General features: G+C 42.2%; 1 protein-coding gene across 1 annotated transcript; it reads right to left on the minus strand.

Moving 5' to 3' along the window:
• Positions 1-1,469: 1,469 nt before the first annotated feature.
• On the minus strand, positions 1,470-27,863 carry LOC106611885 (carnosine synthase 1). The gene is made up of 9 exons (XM_014212521.3): positions 27,790-27,863; positions 24,125-24,299; positions 23,564-23,653; positions 13,446-13,894; positions 13,158-13,368; positions 12,865-12,950; positions 10,945-11,176; positions 10,431-10,708; positions 1,470-9,998 (listed from the first exon to the last, which is right to left on the minus strand). The coding sequence occupies exons 1-9, from the start codon at positions 27,790-27,792 to the stop codon at positions 8,445-8,447; spliced, it is 3,078 nt and encodes a 1,025-aa protein (XP_014067996.2). The 5' UTR covers positions 27,793-27,863; the 3' UTR covers positions 1,470-8,444.

Here is a 27,863-nt window from a genome sequence, read left to right on the forward strand (position 1 = left end):
CAAGACATTGTGGCTCTCCTCTGATGAATCGATGAAGAGGCTTCTGTCCCATAGCCGCCCTAATCCCCTCTATCCCCCCATTCTTTCCTTCCATCCCACTCTCCATCCCTCCCTCTATCCGTCGTCATGGGAATGTCCATTCTCAAAGGTGCTGGTCTTGAGTTCATCTGGCTGTGACTGTGGGGAGGGATAAAAAGATACAGAAACACTTTACATTACTGTCTAATTATAGCTGTAAGTTCAGTGTAACAACTATTGTAATTACTCATTGTTATCCTGTACGTACATTGCATTGTTACCATGTACGTACTGCTGTAGGTACAGGGCAACAATGAGTAAGTACAATACATTTTACACTGAATTTACAGGAATAATTAGACACTAATAAGAGCACTGTAATGTAAAGTGTAATGGAGACAGCAGGTAATAATACTATTTGTATTATTACTGCTACAGTAAGTCTGACCAACTGATGACATACAGCTGCTGTGCAGTTCATCATCCACAGGGAATCATTTTGCAGCCTTGTTTTGAGACTCACTTATGAAAACGGGAAGCGCTGAGAAAGAGAGAAAACCTCAACCAAATGTCACTAAGGTTCAGCACTGAAGTGATTTGTTTGAGGTATAACTGAACTGAAGCAGTTCCGACAGTCTCCACTAGCAACAGGACTGGACTGCCCCTAGGAGTCAAAACAAGAGAGAGAGAGAGGGAGAGAGAGAGGTCCAGAAGAAAACACCTCACAGTGCCAGGCGATAGAAATAAAAAATAAGTCTCTCTTTGTGGAGTAACTCAGCTTCACTTTCTGTAATAATCACCCATCTACATATAACCGGTGTGAAATGGCTAGCTAGTTAGCGGGGTGCGCGCTAATAGCGCTTCAATTGGTGATGTCACTCGCTCTGAGACCTTGAAGTAGGTGTTTCCCTTGCTCGGCAAGGGCCGCGGCTTTTGTGGAGCGATGGGTAATGGTGCTTCGAGGGTGACTGTTGTCAATGTGTGCCCAGGTAGGGGCGAGGAGAAGGACGGAAGCAAAACTGTTACATTGGTGCCGTGACACGGATCACTGGTTACTGCGGAAAAGGAGGAAGTCAAAAGGGGGGTGAGTGTAACTGGTCTGAAATGGCTAGCTAGTTAGCGAGGTGTGCGCTAATAGCATTTCAATTGGTGATGTCACTCACAGTGAGACCTTGAAGTAGGTGTTTCCCTTGCTCCTCAAAGGCCGTGGCTAATGTGGAGCGATGGGTGCTTCGAGGGTGACTGTTGTCAATGTGTGCAGAGGGTCCCTGGTTTGAGCCCAGGTAGGGGCGAGGAGAAGGACGGAAGCAAAACTGTTACATACATAAAGTATGAAAGAGAGATAACAGGAGATTTGTATGGTGGATAGGAGCTCTGTTTTCAGTTCGATTTTCATTAATAAAGTCATTTAATTTAAACAATTTGTCAATAAAAACAAACACAGAAGAGTGTTGATTTGAATGTTTATTGTATTTTACACAACACAGGAAATGTGAATTGATTATATTTGAATCAAAACAGTCGCTGAATCATAACACGATATTCGTTCTATTTTTATTGTTTCGAAACTTTGTTAAGGAAAATACATTTCCACATTAGCTATTGTTTATTGTCAACAGAAAAATCCCTTTAAATCTGTGTTAATCTCTCGTGGACAGATTTCTCGTAACAGGAAATTACAAACTTTCATGAGAGAATTCTACTTCTGGATAACCGAGATTAAACACATGTTAATATTAAGGCTTTGTTCACCATTGCTGTCATGTGGTGAAATTATTTATGATGCATACTGTATATTTGTAAAACAATGTGTAACTGTAAACATTGTATCTGTGGTTGAAACCAGTTCAGGTAACAGAACCGAAAACCATAAAATAACTAAATAAGAATGGATTAACTTTTTCAATGCTAGTTATCACGTTTCACATTGGATTTATAAACTACAAAAAGGTAAGACGTGTTTTTAATTCTGGTGCTGGTCTGCACACAAGCATGTTAGCTAGCTAGCTCAAAAGACATTCAACGTTCCTCCATAGAAGCCGCTCCTCCTAGGTATAATTATGTGGACCTAAATCAGATCCTGCATGTCATAACAAGATGCCCAGTGCTTCCAGACTCCTCCTCCACCCTCTCTTGCTCTCTCCCCACCCACAAAATTTCAGTCGCATCTTGCGCCGTAAGCTACAGTTGTCTGCACATCACGCGTGTAAACAACTAGCTTGCCTGCTCTATCCGCGCTGATTGTTGAAGTAATTTAATGAGCTAAATGTAAAACACGGTTGATTTCACAGGTTAAAAAAGGAACAGAAAGGGATGATATAATCCAGTATTTTTTTTTTGGTTTGAACCGGTTCAGAACATTATTTTGCTGGTCGGAACAGTGGAAGGAAACAAAAAAACATTGTGATTCTGTTCAGAACGAAATGATTGGAAAATAATTTTCGTTCCAACCCTTGCTCAACACCAACGTTTTTTTTCAGCTTTGAAATTGCCCACTAGTGTGACCTTACAGATTGTTAATCATTTAATAATAAAACATTGGATTGGTTTAGTCACTGTCATTGACATATTCTTTGGTTTTAATGATGTAATCTTGATAGGTTGTTTTATTCTTGAACTTTCCTCTCACACCTCCTTTTTGAGTAAAAGTCAGAAGTGTCGGCTCCCGAGTAGTGCAGCGGTCTAAGGCACTTAATCTCAGTGCAAGAGGTGTCACTGCAGTCTCTGGTTAGAATCCAGGCTGTATCACATCTGGGCATGATTGGGAGGCAGCCAATTGGCCCAGCGTTGTTCTTAACTGACTTGCCTAGTTAAATAAAGGTAAAAAAAATATATGTTTACTGTATTTTCACAAATGTTACCTCAGAAATACATAAACAAATAGTCAGAAACAGAAGATATGGGAAATCCCCAACCTTTTGACCACTGTAAACCTTGTCTGGGGGGTTGTGTGGTGTGGCCAGGATACGTATGGCATCTCAGTTTCACCCTGCTTACTGGGCCAGTCTGACACCAGACCCCAAATGCCACACCACAGACATTAACTGCCAAGGTTAGGTCATGTTCCAGGGTCAAGAGGATTGCAACGGTGAAACTGCCTCAAATTATTTCCCATTAACAAAATAACACACTTTGTTTTATGGGTTAAAATTGGTGTGAATATGTGGTGGAATTCAATCCCCATTTCCATACACTTTTAGTTAGTGAGTTATTTTTGGGGGAACAACCTTTCACCTCAACCTTTTAAATTAAGACATGAACTTTCACATGACCTCTAACTTCACATGTATGGGAGTCAGCATTCCTAAATTCTACATTTTCCCAAAAGTTCAAACGTACTGGCCCCGCAGACATCACCTCTGGGCCAAGAGTTAAAAGGTCCTGCAATCGCCACCCCTGTCCACCTGTTCCAGCTATTCCACTGCTCTCCTCAAACCCCCTTCCTCAAAATCTGCAATCTTCCTCTGCTCTTCCTTCATATAACTACTTAGCTAATGACACTCTGACCTACTGCATGTGTAATATCACTCCCTCTCCCACCTGTTCCAACCCTGTATTGCTATGTGTCCACAGTGTTCAGGTTATTAATCAACTGCTATGTGTCCACAGTGTTCAGGTTATTAATCAACAGCTATGTGTCCACAGTGTGCAGGTTATTAATCAACTGCTGTGTCCACAGTGTGCAGGTTATTAATCAACTGCTGTGTCCACAGTGTGCAGGTTATTAATCAACTGCTGTGTCCACAGTGTGCAGGTTATTAATCAACTGCTGTGTCCACAGTGTTCAGGTTATTAATCAACTGCTGTGTCCACAGTGTGCAGGTTAATTTCCAACTGCTGTGTTCACAGTGTGCAGGCTATTAATCAACTGCTGTGTTCACAGTGTGCAGGTTATTAATAAACTGCTGTGTTCACAGTGTGCAGGTTATTAATCAACTGCTATGTGTCCACAGTGTGCAGGTTAATTTTCAACTGCTGTGTTCACAGTGTGCAGGCTATTAATCAACTGCTGTGTTCACAGTGTGCAGGTTATTAATCAACTGCTGTGTTCACAGTGTGCAGGCTATTAATCAACTGTTATGTGTCCACAGTGTGCAGGTTAATTTTCAATTGCTGTGTCCACATTGTGCAGGTTATTAATCAACTGCTATGTGTCCACAGTGTTCAGGTTATTAATCAACTGCTATGTGTCCACAGTGTGCAGGTTATTAATCAACTGCTGTGTCCACAGTGTTCAGGTTATTAATCAACTGCTGTGTGCAGGTTAATTTTCAACTGCTGTGTTCACAGTGTGCAGGCTATTAATCAACTTCTGTGTTCACAGTGTGCAGGTTATTAATCAACTTCTGTGTCCACAGTGTGCAGGTTATTAATCAACTGCTATGTGTCCACAGTGTGCAGGTTAATTTTCAACTGCTGTGTTCACAGTGTGCAGGCTATTAATCAACTGCTGTGTTCACAGTGTGCAGGTTATTAATCAACGGCTGTGTTCAGTGTGCAGGCTATTAATCAACTGCTATGTGTCCACAGTGTTCAGGCTAATAACCTGTTAGGGCTAGGGGGCAGTATTGACACGGCCGGATAAAAAACGTACCCGATTTAATCTGGTTACTACTCCTGCCCAGTAACTAGAATATGCATATAATTATTGGCTTTGGATAGAAAACACCCTAAAGTTTCTAAACTGTTTGAATGGTGTCTGTGAGTATAACAGAACTCATATGGCAGGCCAAAACCTGAGAAGATTCCATGCAGGAAGTGGCCTGTCTGACAAGTTGTGTTTTATCTTGGCTCTTTTTATTGAAGACTGAGGATCTTTGCAATAACGTGACACTTCCTACGGCTCCCATAGGCTCTCAGAGCCCGGGAAAAAGCTGAACGATATCGAGGCAGCCTCTGGCTGAAACACTTTATCGCTTTTGGCAAGTGGCCGATCAGAGTACTATGGGCTTAGGCGCGTGCCCGAGTCGACCGAATGCTTTATTTTCTTTCGTCTGTTTACCTAAACGCAGATTCCCGGTCGGAATATTATCGCTTTTTTATGAGAAAAATTGCATAAAAATTGATTTTAAACAGCGGTTGACATGCTTCGAAGTACGGTAATGGAATATTTAGATTTTTTTTGTCACGAATTGCGCCATGCTCGTCACCCTTATTTACCCTTTCGGATAGTGTCTTGAACGCACGAACAAAACGCCGCTGTTTGGATATAACTATGGATTATTTTGAACCAAACCAACATTTGTTATTGAAGTAGAAGTCCTGGGAGTGCATTCTGACGAAGACAGCAAAGGTAATAACATTTTTCTTATAGTAAATCTGACTTTGGTGAGTGCTAAACTTGCTGGGTGTCTAAATAGCTAGCCCTGTGATGCCGGGCTATCTACTGAGAATATTGCAAAATGTGCTTTCACCGAAAAGCTATTTTAAAATCGGATATATCGAGTGCATAGAGGAGTTCTGTATCTATAATTCTTAAAATAATTGTTGTGCTTTTTGTGAATGTTTATCGTGAGTAATTTAGAAAATTCACCGGCAGTGTTCGGTGGGAATGCTAGTCACATGCTAATGTAAAAAGCTGGTTTTTGATATAAATATGAACTTGATTGAACAAAACATGCATGTATTGTATAACATAATGTCCTAGGGTTGTCATCTGATGAAGATCATCAAAGGTTAGTGCTGCATTTAGCTGTGGTTTGGGTTTATGTGACATTATATGCTAGCTTGAAAAATGGGTGTCTGATTATTTCTGGCTGGGTACTCTGCTGACATAATCTAATGTTTTGCTTTCGTTGTAAAGCCTTTTTGAAATCGGACAGTGTGGTTAGATTAACGAGAGTCTTGTCTTTAAAATGGTGTAAAATAGTCACATGTTTGAAAAATTGAAGTTTTTGCATTTTTAAGGTTTTTGAATAACGCGCCACGGGATTACACTGGCTGTTACGTAGGTGGGACGATTTGGTGCCACCTACCCTAGAGAGGTTAATCAACTGCTATGTGTCCACAGTGTACAGGCTATTAATCAACTGCTATGTGTTGACGGTATATATGTTATTAATCAACTGCTATGTGTTCACAGTTTGCAGGTTATAAATAAAAAACTACTATGTTTTCACAGTGTGTAGGCTATTAATCAACTGCTATGTGGTCACAGTGTGCAGCCACTACATTATGATGTAGTAAGGTAGACTGCTGATGCCACAACCTACAGTGAGGGAAAAAAGTATTTGATCCCCTGCTGATTTTGTACGTTTGCCCACTGACAAAGAAATGATCAGTCTATCATTTTAATGGTAGGTTTATTTGAACAGTGAGAGACAGAATAACAACAAAGAAATCCAGAAAAACGCATGTCAAAAATGTTATACAATTATTAGCATTTTAATGAGGGAAATAAGTATTTGACCCCTCTGCAAAACATGACTTAGTACTTGGTGGCAAAACCCTTGTTGGCAATCACAGAGGTCAGACGTTTCTTGTAGTTGGCCACCAGGTTTAAAGACACATCTCAGGAGGGATTTTATCCCACTCCTCTTTGCAGATCTTCTTCAAGTCATTAAGGTTTCGAGGCTGACGTTTGGCAACTCAAACCTTCAGCTCCCTCCACAGATTTTCTATGGGATTAAGGTCTGGAGACTGGCTAGGCCACTCCAGGACCTTAATGTACTTCTTCTTGAGCCACTCCTTTGTTGCCTTGGCCGTGTGTTTTGGGTCATTTTCATGCTGGAATACCCATCCACGACCCATTTTCAATGCCCTGGCTGAGGGAAGGAGGTTCTCACCCAAGATTTGACGGTACATGGCCCCGCCCATCGTCCCTTTGATGCGGTGAAGTTGTCCTGTCCCCTTAGCAGAAAAAGACCCCTAAAGCGTAATGTTTCCACCTCCATGTTTGACGGTGGGGATGGTGTTCTTGGGGTCATAGGCAGCATTCCTCCTCCTCCAAACACGGGGAGTTGAGTTGATGCCAAAGACCTCCATTTTGGTCTCATCTGACCACAACACTTTCACCCAGTTGTCCTCTGAATCATTCAGATGTTCATTGGCAAACTTCAGACGGGCATGTACATGTGCTTTCTTGAGCAGGGGGACCTTGCGGGTGCTGCAGGATTTCAGTCCTTCACGGCGTAGTGTGTTACCAATTGTTTTCTTGGTGACTATGGTCCCAGCTGCCTTGAGATCATTGACAAGATCCTCCAGTGTAGTTCTGGGCTGATTCCTCACCGTTCTCATGATCATTGCAACTCCACGAGGTGAGATCTTGCATGGAGCCCCAGGCCGAGGGAGATTAACAGTTCTTTAGTGTTTCTTCCATTTGCGAATAATCGCACCAACTGTTGTCACCTTTTCACCAAGCTGCTTGGCGATGGTCTTGTAGCCCATTCCAGCCTTGTGTAGGTCTACAATCTTGTCCCTGACATCCTTGGAGAGCTCTTTGGTCTTGGCCCTGGTGGAGAGTTTGGAATCTGATTGATTGATTGCTTCTGTGGACAGGTGTCTTTTATACAGGTAACAAGCTGAGATTAGGAGCACTCCCTTTAAGAGTGTGCTCCTAATCTCAGCTCGTTACCTGTATAAAAGACACCTGGGAGCCAGAAATCTTTCTGATTGAGAGGGGGTCAAATACTTATTTTCCTCATTAAAATGCAAATCAATTTATAAAATTTTTGATATGCGTTTTTCTGGATTTTTTTGTTTGTTATTCTGTCTCTCATTGTTCATATAAACCTACCATTAAAATGATAGACTGATCATTTCTTTGTCAGTGGGCAAACGTACAAAATCAGCAGGGGATTAAATACTTTTTTCCCTCACTGTAGTAGATATAGATAACAGGATTGGGGTTAATTTCAGGAAGTAAACTGAAATTCCAATTCAATAATTGGACAAAGGGCCTCTATTTCTTTTTTGACTTGTCAATAAACTGAAAAAGTTGCAATTTTTCCATATTTGAATGTTAAATTCAAATCACTTCCTGAACCCTGGTAGATAGGTAGACACCCATATCCTATTCTACCCAATCACTGATGAAGATACCTTATCTAAACTTGTATTTTATTCCTGAGATGGTCCCCAAAATATAAGTGCTAAAAATGGAAAGGTTCTGCTACCTGAATGATTAGTCCCTGAATTTGCAATTTTGAGATAACATATTATATTTTGATGTGAGGAGTGTTTTTTCATCCTGTGATGTACCTTTTAAGCTAACTAAACTAACCCCTGCACACAGCACACCCTTGCTAAACATGGGTTCTATTCAGAAGGGTCCAATGTTATGAACAAACATTCAGGCAGTAATATAATATATATAATTCTGCAGAGTAAGGAATTGTTTCAGCTCTTTGTATTATTTTGATCTGTGATTAAAATGTAAATGTGGCACCCTCCTGAACAAACCCTGCTTCTCCTCCCTGAGTTCCTGTCTAGTTGAAATGGGACAGGAAGTAGCCCAGGTCGTAGCGTGGAGGACAGTGCAGGCCCAGCCCTTGGCAGAGGGCGAGGAGGCGCTGGCGAGCGTTGGTGGCGTTGTGGGCATCTCTCACCCCAACATTACAGAAGGGCTCCTCGTACTCACCAGAGATCAGTTCATCCTCCTCCGCCAGCTCGTTCAGCCACAACGCCCCCTCCTGGTGGAGCCCTCTCAGGCGCTCAGGGCTGGCTGTGGTCCTCAGGGCCTGGAGGTGCCGTGACACCACCACCATCACCCCAGCAAAGTGGCCTCTGGCTGGGAGGGCTGTGGCTGAGGGCAGGCAGGGACGCACCCCACAGGACACCATGAAGGCGGCCATCAGGAGGTCCACGCCGTACAGCTGACGGATCCAGTCGCACAGGTAGAAGCCGCCCATGCGGGCGTTGATCTCGATGAGCCTCGGGCCCACTTCTGTCATCTTCAGCTCCACGTTGAACACGCCGTCTCGTAGGCCACAGCCCAGGCATGCATGGTGTGCCGCGCGGATCAGCTGAGCACGCTTGTCCGGCGCCAGCCCTGAGGGCATCTGGGCGGCCGTCTCGGTGAAGGCTGGGGTGCGCGTGGGGCCGTTGTCAGACACAAAGGCGCCCTCCAGTCTCCCCTCGAACAGGACCACGTCCACGTCGTGCTCGGTGCCTCCCACGTACTCCATGAGGATCATGGCGTTGCCCCAGCCCAGGCCGATGCCGGGGTAGTCTGTCTCCTCGCGGAGGTCCCCGCTGATCCTCTCAAAGTGTGCCAGACTTTCCTCCAGAGAGCCTACCTTCCTCACACCCACCGCCCCCGCGCCGTACTCCAGCTTCATCACCGCTGGGAACCTCACCACCCCCACACTGGCCCCACCAGGCCCCCCCTCCCCCCTACTGGCTGCCTTCTCCAGATCCAGGGTGCTCTCCACATGGATACAGGGAACAGCATAGGAGGAAGGGGAGGGAGAGAGGAGAGGAGCAGAGGGACGGAAAGTGTCAAAGGAATGTGAGGAGGAAGAGGATGGTGAGGTGGATGAAGAGGTAGGGGCGGTAGTGTCGTGTTTGCCCATTGCGTCATTGAAGAGATCCCCCCTGTCAAAATCGGCCATAGCTCTCATGCTATCTCCTTCCATGTTGACCATGCCATTCTGCTGTCTACCTCTCCTCTCATCCTCTCTAAACTCAACCAGGCTATCTGGCTGACCAGAGGGCTGCTCAACACTGATCAGGTTAGTCCCAGTAGACTTCAGTAGGCCCAGGAGGTGCCTGTGGGTGCGGCTCTTCTCCTTCGCAATGCGGATGGCCTCCGGAGGAGGGCTCCTGAGCCCCAGCCTATCACAGACCAGCGATGTCAGCACCACGCATTCGTCCCAGAAGCACACGCAACCGTCTGGGTGGAGGCTGGAGGACAACAGCCAATCACAGATGCGGGAGCAGTGCTGGTCGTCACGCCGATGGTCGGGGAGGTCTGGCAGGGGGAGGAAGTGGTCGACCAACTGAGAGGCGAAGTGGGCAGGGTCACTGTCCACCAACAGGATCTGATTGGAGGGGAGAAAGTTAATGAGTTCAATTCGTACATTAGCATAACTAGCTAGCCAGTAACCATTAATGTGCCATTTAATCGGACTTTGCAGTGCAGTAAAATGCACTTCTAAAATAGCTGAAAAGTCTATGCTGGGCAATCTAATGTATTCACTTTCACTGTCTACACTCTTAGAAAAGAATGTGCTATCTAGAACCTTAAAGGGTTCTTCGGCTGTCCCCATAGGAAAACCCTATGAAAAACACTTTTGGGTTCCATGTAGAACCCTTTCTACAGAGGGTTCAACATGGAACCCAAAAGGGTTCTACCTGGAACCAAAAAGGGTTCTCTTATGGGGACAGCTGAAGAACCCTTTTGGCACCATTTTTTCTAAGAGTGTAGTTATTCTACATTAATCTATATAGTTATTCTCCATGTAGACATTCACCTTTAGCTTGTACTGTTTGGCTGTTTTCCAGATGAACTTCTTACTGTGTCCTCCTGCTCCCACCACCAACACAGTTTTCCCCTGCATCAGGTGGTACTGGGAGCGGGTGAGGGGGGTGAGGAGGAGGGTGCCCCTACTCCACCCCTCTATCCCACTGTCACATCCCTCCATCCCCATCCCTCGCTCTTGGAAGGAGGAGTGGAGACAGAGGGAGGGATGGAGGCCCAAAATAACAGGCCTGATGATGGAGCCATCCATGGTGAAAAGGAGGTCCACGCCTAGGAGAGAGGGTAGAGAGATATGGAGTGGTAGAGAGGGAGATATGGAGAGGAAGGGTCAGATAGTAGCTCAGTGAGACAGTGTTGACAGAGCGTGAGACTTATGATGTCATAAGTATACCCATGCTTTCATAGGCTTCAACAGTAATCTGCAGTAATCTTTATTAAATCATATATCAACTCAGACAGCTTCATGCTGCCTTAGAGGAAAAGTTTGGCAGTGAACCAACACACACCTATCATGTCGGTCTGGGCACCCGCTCCACCGCGTTGTTCTGCGGACATGCTTGACTCTGTTTCCATGACAACACAGAGGCAGGACAGGGCGGTGTCCAGTGCTAGGCGGCAGAGAGATTTTGCCATGGTAGGGTCAGTGAAACCACACTCTAATAGGGTGGTCTCCAAAGACTGAGAGAGGGAGTGGCTGTGAGAGAGAGGGTCGTCGGACACTCCCACTCTACACACCAACTGAGTGAGAGGAAGAGAGAGGGAGAGGAAGAAGATAGAAGAGAAGTTAGGGATAAGGTCATTGATTTCAAACAAACAGTTCAGTTCAAGTATTTGGCCTATTACATGAATGTGTCTCCCATTCCCGAGTTAAAGACAACCTCTTAGATGTTAAGTCCCCTATTTAGGGGACTTTGAGTGGTTCTGACTGATATTTTGGTGTACAGAACACTCTGTGAACGTCGGAGGGTCCAACTCCTTATAGTTCTTTCCGCTAACACTCTCACTTGAAGTATCAGGTTGGCTTGAAGTGACGAGCTGACTTAAAGTGTCAGGTTTCATACATTTGCATAGGGAGTGACATGTCACATGTTCTGGCCTATCCAGACAAATAATCGATTTCCTTGTAGACGACATATTAAAGGGGACAGTCTGGCGAATACAACTGCTGTAGTTTCATCTCACTGTGATATTCTCAGCCAGATGTAGCACTCTCACCATGAAAAAATACAAAATAATTTTGTAGAATTCATACACGACCACTTTCTCTTGGTCACAGACGGTTGATTCTGCAGACATTTAAATGGCGTCTGTAAGTCGCTCAGAGGACACTTGGCAGAAAATTCTCCGTCGTCAGTTATATGAAATGGGGCCAAATTTGTACTGTCACTAAATATGATCATATTTATTTTACAGTTATCAGAAATGTGAAATCTTATAGTAAGTCATTTAGAATTTGGTTGTTACTATGTTTAGAAAGCATTTAAGTCATTTCAAGCCCTAATAGGAAAAAAATTATATAAATCATATATTTTCATATTATTTGTACTATGTACAGTACACCTCAGCTATTGATAAAAAAAGGACCAGAAAACTATGCAGCATTGCTCGTTATTGTTAATGACCATGTCATTAAAAAGTATTACTTTTGGGTATGTCTATTTAAATCTACATTTTACCATAATGTTGAAGAGGAGACAACATCAACATTTTACAGAGCTATATACAAATACACTGAGTGTACAAAACATTAAGAACACCTTCCTAATCTTGAGTTGCATCCCCTTTGCCCTCAGAACAGCCTCAATTCGTCAGGGCATGGACTCAACAAGGTGTCGAAAGCGTTCCACAGGGATGCTGGCCCATGTTGACTCCAATGCTTCCCACAGTTGTGTCAAGTTGGCTGGATGTCCATTGGGTGCTGGACCATTCTTGAAATTGTTGAGCGTGAAAAACCCAGCAGCGCTACAGTTCTTGAGACAAACTGGTGCGCCTGGCACCTACTACCATACCCCATTGAAAGGCACTTCAATCTTTTGTCTTGACCATTCACCCTCTAAATGCCACACAAACACAATCCATGTCTCAATTGCCTCAAGGCTTAAAAATCCTTCTTTAACCTGTCTCTACCCTTCATCTACACTGACTGAAGTGGATTTAACAAGTGACATCAACAAGGGATCATAGCTTTCACCTGGATTCACCTGGTCAGTCTGTCATGGAAAAAGCAGGTGTTCTTAACGTTTCGTACACTCAGCTATACGTTTACAGTATTGAGGGTCAATGCAAATACATGGTAAACACAATGCGAAGACAAGGGTCAAAAAGCTGCTGCTAGTCATACAACAACGTTTTCATGATGCACATAGTCAACATTTCATTTTTCTCTCCTACCTCGTTCTCTCTCGTTCTCTCTCTCTTACTCTCACCTTGTAGAGGAGAGGCAGGTCCAGAGGTGAGCGAGTTACTATGGCACACAGTCTGAAGGACAGGTCTGGAACCTGAGGCCTGCAGTCTGACAGACACACAGACACACAACAACTACCTCATTACAACAGAGATGGAGAGGACCATCTTTAGTAATGGTCGTAGTACATTACATTGAAAGTAGTTAGAGAGTCTTTACAAGTTCAATGTCATATGAAGACCACATACAAATACGCATGAAAACAAGGTCCTCAAACATCAAACTACACTCATCCATCCTTACTAAAGCCCTCACCAGTGTACTGTTCCCAGGTGCGGTCCTGTACCCGTGGCCCAGGCTTCAGTGGGGAGCAGTAGGCCTCCAGCAGCACTGCCTCGCCAGAGAGGAGCTGGGGCAGGAGATAACTCACCTTGGCCCAGACCTCATCCTTGCTGTTCCTGGACAGGTAGACAGGGGGTGAGGTTGCCTCGCCCACGAACCTCCCCCCACTGCACCTGAGCACCACCTAGGCACAGAGAGAAAGGAAAGCTTTGTGTACTTTTACATAAAGGCTGACTGAATTCTTTAACAAACAGGACATACCCTCTCTGATCCCCTCATGTTCTCAGACTCCAGGAAAGTGTCCACCTTGTTTCGGACAGAGTTCATCCCTTCCTCCGCCCCCATTTCCAGGTGCACCACCTCCACCCCTCCTGTCCTGCCCTCCTCCAGCCTCATCTGCCCGGGTGGTAACAGAAGGGCCAGGGTTGGGGGGCAGTGGATCTTGGCCTTCTGCAGCAGAACCCTGGTGGTCAGAACATTCCCCCAGAACTGACCCAGTGCTCCAGAACCTCCGCTTGGGCAGTCTGTCTCTCGGGTCATTTCCTCCTTAGCCCACGGGTCAGATGACAGGAAGTAGGTGACCCTGCGAGGCGGGTTGAAGTTGGATAAGAAAGTGCGCCCTCCAAGGTCAAAGGTGACAGCCTTGTGGACCAGGAGGGAGGAGGAGGAGCGAGAGAGCCAGGACGGACAGAGACACAGGAGAGCATCTCCTAAAGAGAGAGAGAGAGAGAGGAGGGGGATGTGAAAGAGGTAAATGAGAGAGAGAGAAGAAGGGAGGAACAGTAGGAGTGGGTGATGGGGGAAGTGAGGTAGAGAGAAATTGGAAAGGTGTAAGAGAGAGAGCGAGAAGAGGGGGAGTGAGTGAGTGAGTGAGGGAGGGAGGGAGGGAGGGAGGGAGGGAGGGAGGGAGGGAGGGAGGGAGGGAAGGATTATAGAGGGGTGCTGGACATCCTGTGTTTGGCATAGGGCCGATGTACCTAGAAAACGAGATTGGAAATATCATTGACATATTTCCATAGAAAAAGGTCAAAAGTCATAAAGATGATCGTGCCACATGTAACAACTATTTTTTTTACCACTTGTTCCCACTTCAATGTTGGAGTAAAGTGTTTTAATCTGTTATTGGTCCTAACAGAGGGACAAAGCAGGCAGGAGAATGACTATTTATCATACCTGGGATAATTATAGTTTTAACTAAGCTTTGTGGAAAGTAACTATTTTGGGGGGGAACAAACCGTTACTTTGGAAGCGCCTACGATCTTACATTTTTTTTGTTGCTATCTGAGAATAAAATGGAATGTTTTATTGTAAACTCTTACTTCCTTTCTGTAAATGTCATATTGTGCACTCATATAATTGACTCCTGACAGTATGTAAATAGTTGTATTGAATGTTAATGTTGTCATGTTGGCTAGTATTTGTAAAGTGATCCGGCCTTGTGTGTTGTATATTGTGAAATAAAAATAAAATGTTGATCACAAAAAAAAGGGTTCTTCCTAGAAACAAAAAGGGTTCTCCTATGGGGACAGACGAAGAACCCTTTTGGAACCGATTTTTCTAAGAGTGTACAACTATTTGAATACAGATCCCAAAAAATTACTACTTTTCAAAACTTTTTGAATACAGACCTCAGAAAGCAACTACTTAAAAAAATGTAAAAAAATAATAAAAAATAAAAATAAAAATAATATATATATATATATATATATATATATATATATATATATATAGATCTGTGGAAGTGACTACTTTTCAGAAACTATTGGATTGCCTGCCTTCAACTAATGGCAGGGTTGTATCTGGAACGGTATGTTGGAAGATAGAAACAGAATGAATAGCAAACACAATCTCCTATACTATTCCAATCTGACAGTCAATTGATCTACACAATACATTTCTATCTGAACATTCTGTAAATGTCCATTCTCCTGAATGACCATTGCCCCAGGTGTACATTATCAAGTCAAACAAAAACAAATGATATTTTGTACAGATATGTATAAATACGTTGTGATGCTCAACTTCTGTATGACTCTTTCAACATGCCACTACAGCACTTCCTGCACCCGATGTCACAGGAAGGCCAAAAAGATCATCAAGAACAACAACCACCCGAGCCACTGCCTGTTCACCCCGCTATCATCCAGAAGGCGAGGTCAGTACAGGTGCATCAAAGCCGGGACCATCTACTGCATCTTGCCTATGCCTATCATTAGTCACTTTAAATAACGCCACTTTAATTATGTTTACATATCCTACATCACTCATCTCATATGTATATACTGTTCTATACCATCTACTGCATCTTGCCTATGCCTATCATTAGTCACTTTAAATAACGCCACTTTAATTATGTTTACATATCCTACATCACTCATCTCATATATATATACTGTTCTATACCATCTACTGCATCTTGCCTATGCCTATCATTAGTCACTTTAAATAACGGCACTTTAATTATGTTTACATATCCTACATCACTCATCTCATATATATATATATACTGTTCTATACCATCTACTGCATCTTGCCTATGCCTATCATTAGTCACTTTAAATAACGGCACTTTAATAATGTTTACATTTCCTACATCACTCATCTCATATGTATATACTGTTCTATACCATCTACTGCATCTTGCCTATGCCTATCATTAGTCACTTTAAATAACGCCACTTTAATTATGTTTACATATCCTACATCACTCATCTCATATATATATACTGTTCTATACCATCTACTGCATCTTGCCTATGCCTATCATTAGTCACTTTAAATAACGGCACTTTAATTATGTTTACATATCCTACATCACTCATCTCATATATATATATATACTGTTCTATACCATCTACTGCATCTTGCCTATGCCTATCATTAGTCACTTTAAATAACGGCACTTTAATAATGTTTACATTTCCTACATCACTCATCTCATATATATATACTGTTCTATACCATCTACTGCATCTTGCCTATGCCTATCATTAGTCACTTTAAATAACGGCACTTTAATAATGTTTACATTTCCTACATCACTCATCTCATATACTGTTCTATACCATCTACTGCATCTTGCCTATGCCGCACGGCCATCACTCATCCATATATTTATATGTACATATTCTTATTCATCCCTTACATTTGTGTGTGTATAAGGTAGTTGTTGTGAATTTGTTATATTGCTTGTTAGATATTACTGCATTGTCAGAACTAGAAGCACAAGCATTTCACTACACTCACATTAACATCTGCTAACCATGTGTATGTGACCAATAAAGTTTGGTTTGAAAAGGTTGAAAGCTGCAATTTATTTGATTAATTAATGCCACTGAAAATACTGCAGCGATATTCAAAGCCATTTGCAAACATTGCAAACAGCAAGTTGGATGCTTAGCAAAAACAACTTTGATACTCTTTGTCCATCTGAGGGGAAGTGATCTTGTTTCAAACACATCTTTAAAGGGATAGTTTATTTAGTATACAAACTAACATTATTTCCCACCTACCTTGGCTGTAGTTGATACAAGTCGGCAGTTTTTGGATATATTGTTTCCTTTTGACACGTAATAGCCATATTTTGTTACTGTTAGCAATCTCAGTAACACTTAGTTAATTCACCTGCTTCCATAGATGTTTCATTTTAAAACATGTATCTTACAAATTAGTTGTTTAATCAACTGCTTAACTATTTATTTGTACATTAAATTGTATTTGTTTGTTTTTTACTAATTTGTTTCTAATCATTACAGGGAAATGCCATGGGCACTATCTGATGTGTGGAGACATTTCACTGCAGCTAATGTAGAAGGAAAAGCTGTGTATATTTGCAAATACTGTGCCAAATCATATATGAAGAATGCAACAAAGATGCAGAATCATCTGGCCAAGTGCATAAAGTTCCCTCAGCGCTCACAACAAGAAACCTCTGACAAAAGTCCCTCTACTTCTATTCGAGGTGAAAATTATGAATCAGATAGCAACAGCTCATGGTCATCCTTTTTTGAGTCAATGGAGGAACGTAGTCAGAGAAATGCTGATGGATGTCTTGCTCAAGCTGTGTATGCAACTGGTTCACCTCTGATGCTCACAGGCAATGTGTATTGGAAGAGATTTCTGAATGTTCTTTGCCCAGCATACACCCCTCCAACCAGACATGCTTTATCTACACATTTGCTGGATGCAGAGTACAACAGAGGTCAAGTGAAGGTCAAGACAATCATAGAGAAAGCAGACTGTATTGCAATCATCTCGAAAGGTCGAATGTTCGTGGGCAAGGAATAATTAACTACATCATCTCCACTCCTCAACCAGTATTCTACAAGAGCACAGACATAAGGGACAACAGACACACCGGTCTCTACATTGCAGATGAGCTGAAGGCAGTCATCAATGACCTTGGACCACAGAAGGTATTTGCACTGGTGACAGACAATGCTGTAAACATGAAGGCTGCTTGGTCTAAAGTGGAGGAGTCCTACCCTCACATCACACCCATTGGCTGTGCTGCTCATGCATTGAATCTGCTCCTCAAGGACATCATGGCACTGAAAATAATAGATACACTTTACAAGAGAGCCAAGGAAATGGTTAGGTATGTGAAGGGTCATCAAGTTATAGCAGCAATCTACCTCACCAAGCAAAGTGGGAAAAATAAGAGCACCACATTGAAGCTGCCCAGCAACACCCACCGGGGTGGGGTTGTCATCATGTTTGACAGTCTCCTGGAGGGGAAGGAGTATCTCCAAGAAGTGGCCATATCACAGTCTGCCGATATGGACAGCCCCATCAAGAGGATCCTCCTGGATGATGTATTTTGTGAGAGAGTGGTAAGCAGCCTGAAACTCCTGAAACCTATAGCAGTAGCCATTGCACGGATTGAGGGAGACAATGCCATCCTGTCTGATGTTCAGACTCTGCTTGCAGATGTAAGAGAAGAAATCCGTACTGCCCTGCCCACTTCATTGTTGCTCCAAGCAGAGGAAACTGCAGTTCTGAAATACATCAAAAAGCGTGAAGACTTCTGCCTGATGCCCATACACACTTGGACCCCAAGTATGCTGGCAAGAGCATCCTGTCTGGTGCAGAGATCAACAAGGCCTATGCTATCATCACTACCGTGTCTCGCCACCTTAGCCTGGATGAGGGCAAGGTTTTTGACAGTCTGGTGAAATACACTTCCAAGCAAGGGTTTTGGGATGGAGATGCAATATGGCAGTTGTGCCAACTTATCTCATCAGCCACCTGGTGGAAGGGACTTTGTGAATCTGAGGCGCTTTCCCCTGTTGCCTCCATCATCCTCCAAATCCCACCAACATCAGCCGTCCTCAGAGCGCAACTGGTCCTTGTTTGGGAACACACACACCAAAGCACGCAACAGGCTGACCAATACAAAGATTTAAAAATGTATGTCCATCCTGGCAAATTTGAGGCTTTGTGAGTCTGACTACAAGCCATCAACAAGGTTGGAAAGTGACAGTGAAGATGAGGCCTCAGAGTCTGATGTTCAAGAGTTGGACATTGAGGAGGTCCAGGGAGAAGACATGGAAGCCTGAGAGGAAGAAAACCAACGCTTTAGTTTCTGGACTATCGTTTTACAGATGTATGTTGAAAACTTTTTGGGGAGATGCGATGGATCATTGTGGATCATTCAGTATTCCCTTTCTTTTGTTGTTCAGTGAAATCATCCCATGTGAGGAGTCAACTCATTTAATTAAAGTTCAATTCGTAACGAATTTTTTACATTTGTATTTCTATTGGAAGGATTTAATCATTTGCATTTATGTCAACTTATGATACGGTAAAAGGTTTATGTTTCTGTCTCCATATGATATGGTAAATATATCCAATGCAAAAAACATCTCCATTTAAATGGTATTAATATTAATTTGCACATATTTCCGTTAATTCCCATATATTCTCATTAATTCCCATATATTCCTGTTAATTCCCACGGAAAGTTTGCACTTCCTGAATATTCCCCAAATGTGCAACCATAGTGGGGGCAATGTTAAAAAATGGGAGAAGACTAGTATTTTGTAGTTGAATTGTAGTTGAATTCCTCATTGTACAATATATAAGAATATATCACTATATTGCCAAATCAAACTGTTATAAAACTGTAATTATTTTTGAAGCAACATTTTAACATGTTGTTATGTAATACTTTGGTAATTGTATTTTAATTGCATAGCAATGAGCTTAAAGTTTTAGTAACTACTGTACACAAGAGGAATAGTGACTGTTCCTTATTCCACTTATGTAATAATTCCATTATTATGCAACAATAAAGCAATTTCCAAAGTCCTATGTAACAGTAATGTTGCGATTGTAATAAATCACTAAGTTACTACACATGTATAAAAACTTGATGTTAAGTGTTACTATATAACCTTATGTCACTCATGAAAATATATTTGTAAGTCATTTTGAAGCTGCAAAAGTTGTCTAATCTAATGTTGAGGTGATACCATGTCCCCCTTAAAATCAGTTGGAGCTGATTTGCTGGAGTAAAAAAAAAAAAAATGTATGTCCAACAAAAGTGTATTTTATTTTTACGCTCATAACACTTTGGGGGGCCAAATAATATCACTGGGCCACCAGTTGGGGAACCCTGCTATTGTAGTATTTGGTTCCTCGTCAAATATTTGGCAGCCATCAAATATATTTATATATTTTTCTCAAATAACTTGCATATATTCAAATACCTTCAACTATTATTTGTTTTTCTGAGACCTGCATTTGAATATCACAGAAAATAGTTGCCTTTTAGTTGAAACTCTATAGACTATATTCAACTACCTCAGTATTTTCAAATAAACTACAAATAAACACATACTGTAAAGTACAAAATGCAACTATTTTCTGCCCATGTCTGCTATTTATATATAAAAAGAGTCAAGAAGGGGAGTGACATTCTAATGAAATGTCAACCTGCACTAGTGAGCTTTCACCTCAACCCGTTGGCCAACAGGCTAAAATTAGAGCTATTACTGTTAGACTCAAGAGTTTTTCTCTAGAAGGCGATTATGTAATTTGATAATGACACTAATGAATCCCATAAAAAGATTGCCATTCCAATATATACACTACATGACCAAAAGTATGTGGACACCTGCTTGTCGAACATCTCATTCCAAAATCATGGGCATTAATATGGAGTTGGTCCCCCCTTTGCTGCTATAACAGCCTACACTCTTCTGGGAAGGCTTTCTAGTAGATGTTGGAACATTGCTGCAGGGACTTGCTTCCATTCAGCCACTAGAGCATTAGTGAGGTTGGGCACTGATGTTGTGCGATTAGGCCTGGCTTGCAGTCAGCGTTCCAATTCATCTCAAAGTTGTTTGATGGGGTTGAGGTCAGGGCTCTGTGCAGGCCAATCAAGTTCTTCCACGCGATCTCGACAAATCGAAAAACTTCAACAACAATTTAATTTTTTTAAACTTCTGAATGTTCTCGCTTGTGCACAGGGGCATTGTCATTCTGAAACAGGAAAGGGCCTTCCCCAAGCTGTTGCCATGAAGTTGGAAGCACAGAATCGTCTAGAATGTCATTGTATGCTGTAGCGTTAATATTTCACTTTACTGGAACTAAGGAGTCTGAACCATGAAGCTTCACACCACTCCAGCCGACGCTTGGCATTGCGCATGGTGATCCTAGGCTTGTGTGCGGCTGCTCAGCCATGTAAACCCATTTCATGAAGCTTCCGACGAACAGTTCTTGTGCTGATGTTGCTTCCAGAGGCCGTTTGGAACTTGGTAGTGAGTCTTGCAACCGAGGACAGACATTTTTTACACGCTACTCACTTCAGCGATCCTGTTCGGTTAGCTTGTGTGGCCTAGCACTTCACGGCTTAGCTGTTGTTGCTCCAAGACGTTTCCACTTCACAATAACAGCACTTACAGTTGACCGGGACAGCTCTAGCAGGGAAGACATTTGACAAACTGACTTGTTGGATAGGTGGCATTCTATGATGGTGCCAGGTTGAAAGTCACTGAGTTTTTCAGTAAGGCCATTCTACTGACAATGTTTGTCTATGGAGATTGCATGGCTTTGTGCTCGATTTTATACACCTCTCCGCATCGGGTGTGGCTGAAATAGCCAAATCTACTAATGTGAATGGGTGTCCACATATTTTTTTATGTATAGTGTATTTTACTGGTGATCTGACAAGGTAAAGTGTTAAGGTCCATAGTTTGATAAGAAAACCATGTACAATCTAACACCATTCTGTTAGGCACTAAGGGACACTTGGAAGACCTCTTGGAAAACACTTTGGCACATACTTTGAAAGGTAAAGTTATATGTTTTGGCCGATGCTCTAGCCAAACAGGCTTTTACATTGATTTACTGTCAGACCGGCAAGTGCGTACTGGTACTTATTGGAAGTGATTATAGGGTTCATACCCCCAAAAACGGTGACCACATTTTTATTTTGTTTTGACATTTCGACAGATGGAATTTCATGACTTTTAACCAAATTTCCATGACCAACAATTGGCGGAGTCTCTACATACATATAAAAAAGTAATCATAAATGTGGTATTGACACTGGCTGCTGGCTGCTCTCTGATGCCATGTAGCCTGTTAGGCAACTTCATAAAACACATGTGGTCAACCCTCAGTCTGGACAGCTACTGGGTGTGCAGGATTTTGATCCAGCCCTGCTCAAACACAAACAGTGTATTGCTAGCTGTGCACATCAAGCCCAGACGATAGTGTAGATCCATAAAGCCCACTAGCGGCTGCCCAGGCTACTTTGCAGGCTGACTAGCATCTATTGATGTTGCAATGTCCCATACAATGGATGCCTAAATCAACTGGAAGTATCTACAAAACAAGTTGAAGCCACTTAATCCAAAAGAAATGCTAAATCTAATATGTTTTCCTAAAATTACTTTTCACGATTCATATGATTTGATTCACCGCGATTAAACAGAATCCCAACTAATACAATGGCGAAATGAATCGTTAGTTTCGCAAAAAATAATAGTTTATATTAATCATTTAAATCGTTATTCGCGAGTGTCAGTGGAATGTTTTTGGACATGATGAAGACATGAATACATGCTAATAATAACTAAACAGTTAACTATAAAGATAACTAGCCTGGCTACAATATATATTTTGAATTGGCTACCTATTTAATCTGTTTTCTATCATATTTTATAGTCTAGGCCAGGGCTCTCCAACCCTGTTCCTGGAGAGCTACTCTCCTGTAGGTTTTCTCTCCAACACCAGTTGTAACTAACCTGATTTCAACTTATAAACCAGCTAATTATTACAATCAGGTGTGATGGATTAGGGTTGGAGTGAAAACCTACAGGACAGTAGTTCTCTAGGAACAGGGTTGGAGACCCCTGGTCTAGGCCTACCTGCTGCTACAATATCCTTGAGCAACCGCCCACTCGCACACATGTAGGTGATGCGCGCACACACATACAGTACTGTCACGTGTGCTCCCTCTCCGGCCTCTAAGTCACCAGGCTGCTCGTTATGGCGCACAGCTGTCACCATCGTTACGCGCACCTGCGCATCATCAGACTCACCTGGACTCCATCACCTCCCTGATTACCTTCCCTTTATATGTCCCTCCCTTTGGTTCCTTCCCCAGGTGTTATTGTTTCTGTTCCATGTCTGTGCGTTGTTCGTGTTTCTTATTTTGTATTATGTTGTGTTTATTTATTAAAACACTCACTCCTTGAACTTGCTTCCCAACTCTCAGCGCACATCGTTACAAGTACGCACTAAAGCAAGGCTATTCAGCTATATTCTTATTGGGCCAGATGTAAAAAAAAAAAAAAGAAGTTAATTGTGAGCATAATATTTTGTCGCTTAATTAAACCGTTCAAATGCTGGAGTCAAGTTTATATGAATAAAAAATTGTCAACATGCCACACAGATGCTAGAAACCGCTAAAAACCGCTAGAAACTACACTACACAGTATACAACCACCATAGTGCATGTCATTTTGGCACTGAATGTCATATTTTAGCGTTTTTAAAAATATTAATGTTCAGAATTGATCAAAGGGCCAATCTAAGTTAATAACACGGGCTGGATCTAGCAGCTGGGCTGCCAGTTGAATAGTCTTGTGCTAAAGTGTCATATTCCGATCCTGGCTGATATGGTGATTATTATGTGATTGATCAACTATTAAAAAAGAACTGTTCCTAAATGACATTAAAATAAATGATTAAAATAATTTCCATGACTTTTTCTAACCTTTTGAGATTTGATAATTTTCCAAAACTTTTCCTGGCATGGAAAACACAATTGCAAAAATCTATGTATTTTCCAGGATTTTCATGAACGTACAAACCCTGCTTGTACATATCTGATGTGTTTCCTGTCTGGGTGTGTTCTGCTACCATACCTGGGCTCCGTTGGCCTGCCTCTAACAGCAGAGAGAGGTAGGGGAGTGGGGATCCCAAAACACAGATGCACATCTCAGAGTGACTCATACCTGGAAGAGAACACAGTAGAACTGCCATTATGGTCAAAATCCCCATACATCGGTACTTCAGCCTTTCATGAAATAGAAAGTAGTTAGGTCCAAAAACAACTATACAGGGGTCAGAAATATGGTAGGTCATCTAAGCTCATTTCCTACACGCACACAGCCCTCTGGCCCTTTCCGGTCTGCAGACACACTTTGACACACCTGTTCACCTGCTAACCCAGTGACATATAGTGCTAAACTCACATGGTCTGGGTGACTCTGTGCAGGTTAAGATCCAGTGATAGATTCACCTGGCCTGTAGGCTTTGTTCGGATTCAATGGTTCAGAGAGTCACAGGTAGAAATGAAAGGTGGTAGAGCATGACTCCAATATCATAGAGATTGTAATAAACATGGAGGTGTCTTTCTAGCCTGGAACACTTCTATCTGACACATCCTGAACGTTTCAGCCTGGTGATCGTAGCTCGGGTCTCACCCTGTGGCAGGTCCTGTGTTTCAGGCAGGTCAATCTCCCTCAGAGCCTCCTGCAGGGTCTGGAACAGCGCCACCTCCTGTCTGGAGGACCGTGCCCTCGGTCCCCCAGTAGCACAGCCCCCTGAAGAGGAGGGAAGGCTGGGGACAACGGTGCTGGGGAGAGAGCTGAGAGAGAGCTGTGGGGGACAGGTGTGAGATGTACAACGTGTGTGTGTGTGAGCAAGAGAGTAATATAATAGGATTAATGAGAAAATTATCTAAAATTGAGAGAAGGAGACCTGTCATCAAAGGGATTGTATTATAATCTATACATTTATAAACTATCTACAGTTATAGACTGGGTGGTATGAGCCCTGAATGCTGATTGGCTGACAGCTGTGGTATATCAGACAGTATACCACGGGTATGATAAAACATGTATTTTACTGCTCTAATTACTTTGGTAAACAGTTTATAATAGCAATAAGGCACCTCGGGGGTTTGTGGTATATGGCCAATATACACTGAACAAAAATATAAACAAAACATGCAACAATGTCAAAGATTTTACTTACAGTTCATATAAGAAAATCTGTCAATTGAAATAAATTCATTAGGCCCTAACCTATGGATTTCACGTGACTGGGAATACAGATATGTAGATACCTTAAAAAAAAGGTACGGCATGGATCAGAAAACCAGAACCATCTGGTGTGACCACCCTTTGCCTCGAGCAGCATGACACATGTCCTTCGTATAGAGTTGATCAGGCTGTTGATTGTGGCCTGTGGAATGTTGTCCCACTCCTCTTCACGTCGATCCAGAGCATCTCAAACTTGCTCAATGGGTGACATGTCTGGTGAGTATGCAGGCCATGGAAGAACTGGGCCATTTTCAGTTTCCAGGAATAGTGTACAGATGCTTATTTATTTTCTGGCAATTGTGCTGTTATTATGTGCCAGATGTTAAGACTGCAAACCGTTCTCAATGAATTGGCTTATCATTTCAATAGGCTAGGCTTACTGATTAAAATCAGGGTTTATGATTGTAATTACATTTTGCCATGGTTTTCTGTTGTTTAATAGTCTGCTGGAATAAGATATTGAGGGTCGTTATTTTAATCACTGTATCAAACGTTAATAATATGAACTGAATATGAACTGAATTGATCATTTCCAATTTCATTAACTAAACATGGCCATTAATAATAGCATTATAACAAGGCTACAACAACAATAAACTGAAGTTATAAGCTATTTCTTAAATCCGTTTGCCAGCTCCAGGTAGGCTACACAAGTGGCACAAATTGATTTGCAATGGCTCCAGTGATATCCTCATTTCAACATATTTTTTGTATCAAATGGTAGGCTACAGTAGCCTACAGTAGCATAGAAAATAATAGGCTACTTGATGACCAACAGATGCAAATGTATCATTCTCCACATTTAATGTCAGTTTCATTGTGGACTTTTCTGAAGTACATCAGGGAGTTCCATAACCTCCATGGTTTTCCATAAGCAAAGTCAACATTATAATTAAGCAATACGTTTGAGGGGGAGTGGTATATGGCCAATATTTGTTTGTATGGTCTGATATACCACAGCTTTCAGCCAATCAGCATTCAGAGCTCGAACCACCCAGTTTATAACTAAGCAATAAGGCCTGAGGGGGTGTGATATATAGCCAATATACCAGGCTAAGGGCTGTTCTTACAAATGATGCAACGCTGAGTGCCTGTATACAGCCCTTAGCCGTGGTTTATTGGCCATATACCACAAACCCCCAAGGTGCCTTATTGCTATTATAAACTGGTTATCAACGTAAGTAGAGCAGTAAAAATACATGTTTTGTCATACCCGTGGTGTACGCCAATCAGCATTCAGGGCTCAAACCACCCAGTTTATAATGCAGTTTAAACCACCTCTGAGCGAATGTATCTAAAGTAGTTTTCCTATGTTTTGACGCTGTTATTTCTTGATGCGCATTAGTTCTAGCGCGTTAATATGTTTTATGGAAAAACTGTTGGAAAAACAGTAGGTTGTCTCAATAATGACAATCTGACCTACAACAGGTAAAAGGTTGACACGACATGCGCGCGTTCTGCTTTGTCTCGGCTCACTCAAATCACTCAGCTGCAGCGCTCAATCTCAACACACACACCCCTCTTTCCCTCTCCTCCCCACCACTCACACACTCTGCAACAGGCTGCCTCACTGCCTGATAGTAAGCAGCAGTAGGTCACGGTGAAATATATATTTCTCAGAAAAATGCCAGGGCGGCCGCGGTGCAATTTAGGAGTAGCTCAAAAACCCGCGAACAATACATTTTCAGGCACGTGTACAAAAGTGTTACTGTCCGTTAAATTTAAAATGCAGTCTGTCATTACCAAATGAATAAAATGTTTAATCAGTCGTCTGCCTCAAATTAAGGGGATGGTGACGCAATCTTTGCAAGAGGGAGGGCAGCTGATGTAATCGGTCCTCAACTCGCAGCTAAATAATTTCATTCATGGTAAATGGAGTTAGCCGTGAGTTAGCCTCCCCCGGAGCAGGTTAGATCTGAAGGATTCGTTGCCATAAGAATGTACCTGGCTAAAAGATGAGCCACTTTCGTATGACCTGTTATCTCGAGTTGAACTAATTTGATCAAAGTTACCTCACTAACTCCTCAACCTGCTTTGTAGTATACCCCTATGACCCCGCTTTCACCCCTCTCTCTCTCTCTGTTTGCCCATTATCACCCTGTTTATTTACCTTTCGAATTCTAATTTATCAACCTGTTTATTCACCTTCATATTTCTAACTTCTTTCCTACTGACCTACCGGTACTTCCCTGAAGGGGTTTACTCTGCTGTTGAATTCCCACCACCACCAGCTACAGTAGTTTGCTGCTTCATCACAGTAATATGTCAAATGAAAGAATGCCAAGGTTTTCAGTTTCACATACTGTAAAAAATATTAAATGAAGCTATAAATACTTATTGGCACTGCAGGAAATACAGCCCCACCTCTCGCTTAGCATTCATTGCACTATAACCTCAGTAAATCACACTTGACACTCTACATTTAACACGATATGCAGAGACCCTTAATAGACACTGTTTCTCACACAGACAACACACAGACAACAGGCAGACAGCACACAGACAACACACAGAACTGTAACAGTTCCGAGAGTAATATTGCAGCTGCTTTCCCTCCAATCTCTCCTTATTCAGCTACACAGCAATATCTCTATATCGCTACCCTCAGTCTTTCTCCCTCGCTCTATCACTGATTCTCTGACAGACATTGTCACACACACACAAAAAATATTCTAATTCTTCTGTCAATACACTGTACGGCATTGTACTTCAACACAAACATGTTGCACTTAATTGCATTTGCACACCAAACACTGCAAAACAATATTCAGTCAATTTATGAAATGTTTTAAATGCAGATCAAGAACAAGCAAAACTTTTGAAGTCTTCTCATCTGACAACGATTCAAATAGCATCATGCAATAACATACAACACTGAAAAACATTGTCTCATTCACACATTTACAAGAAAAGTTTTCCATTAAAGCTAAGGAACACTTGATTAAAATAGAAACATTCAACACCTGCAGATATAAACTCACATCAATGTTCATTCAACCAAACTGTGTGTCTCTCCCTCTCTCTCTCTCTCTCATTCATCTCACCATAGTGTCTGCAGTGACCAAGTGGCGACCTGTAAATGACAGAAAGAGGAAGAACTTGAGTGGGGTGAGGAAAG

This window comes from Salmo salar, chromosome 09 (assembly GCF_965601325.2).
Source record: "Salmo salar chromosome 09, fSalSal1, whole genome shotgun sequence".
Taxonomy (NCBI): Eukaryota; Metazoa; Chordata; class Actinopteri; order Salmoniformes; family Salmonidae; genus Salmo; species Salmo salar.

Excerpts from the sequence above, each read along its gene's own strand:
- LOC106611885 (XM_014212521.3), bottom strand. Across the intron at positions 12,951-13,157 it reads CACCTGGGAACAGTACACTG|ACTGCAGGCCTCAGGTTCCA; the intron begins GTGAGGGCTTTA and ends TGTGTCTGTCAG. Across the intron at positions 9,999-10,430 it reads CCAAACAGTACAAGCTAAAG|ATCCTGTTGGTGGACAGTGA; the intron begins GTGAATGTCTAC and ends CCCTCCAATCAG.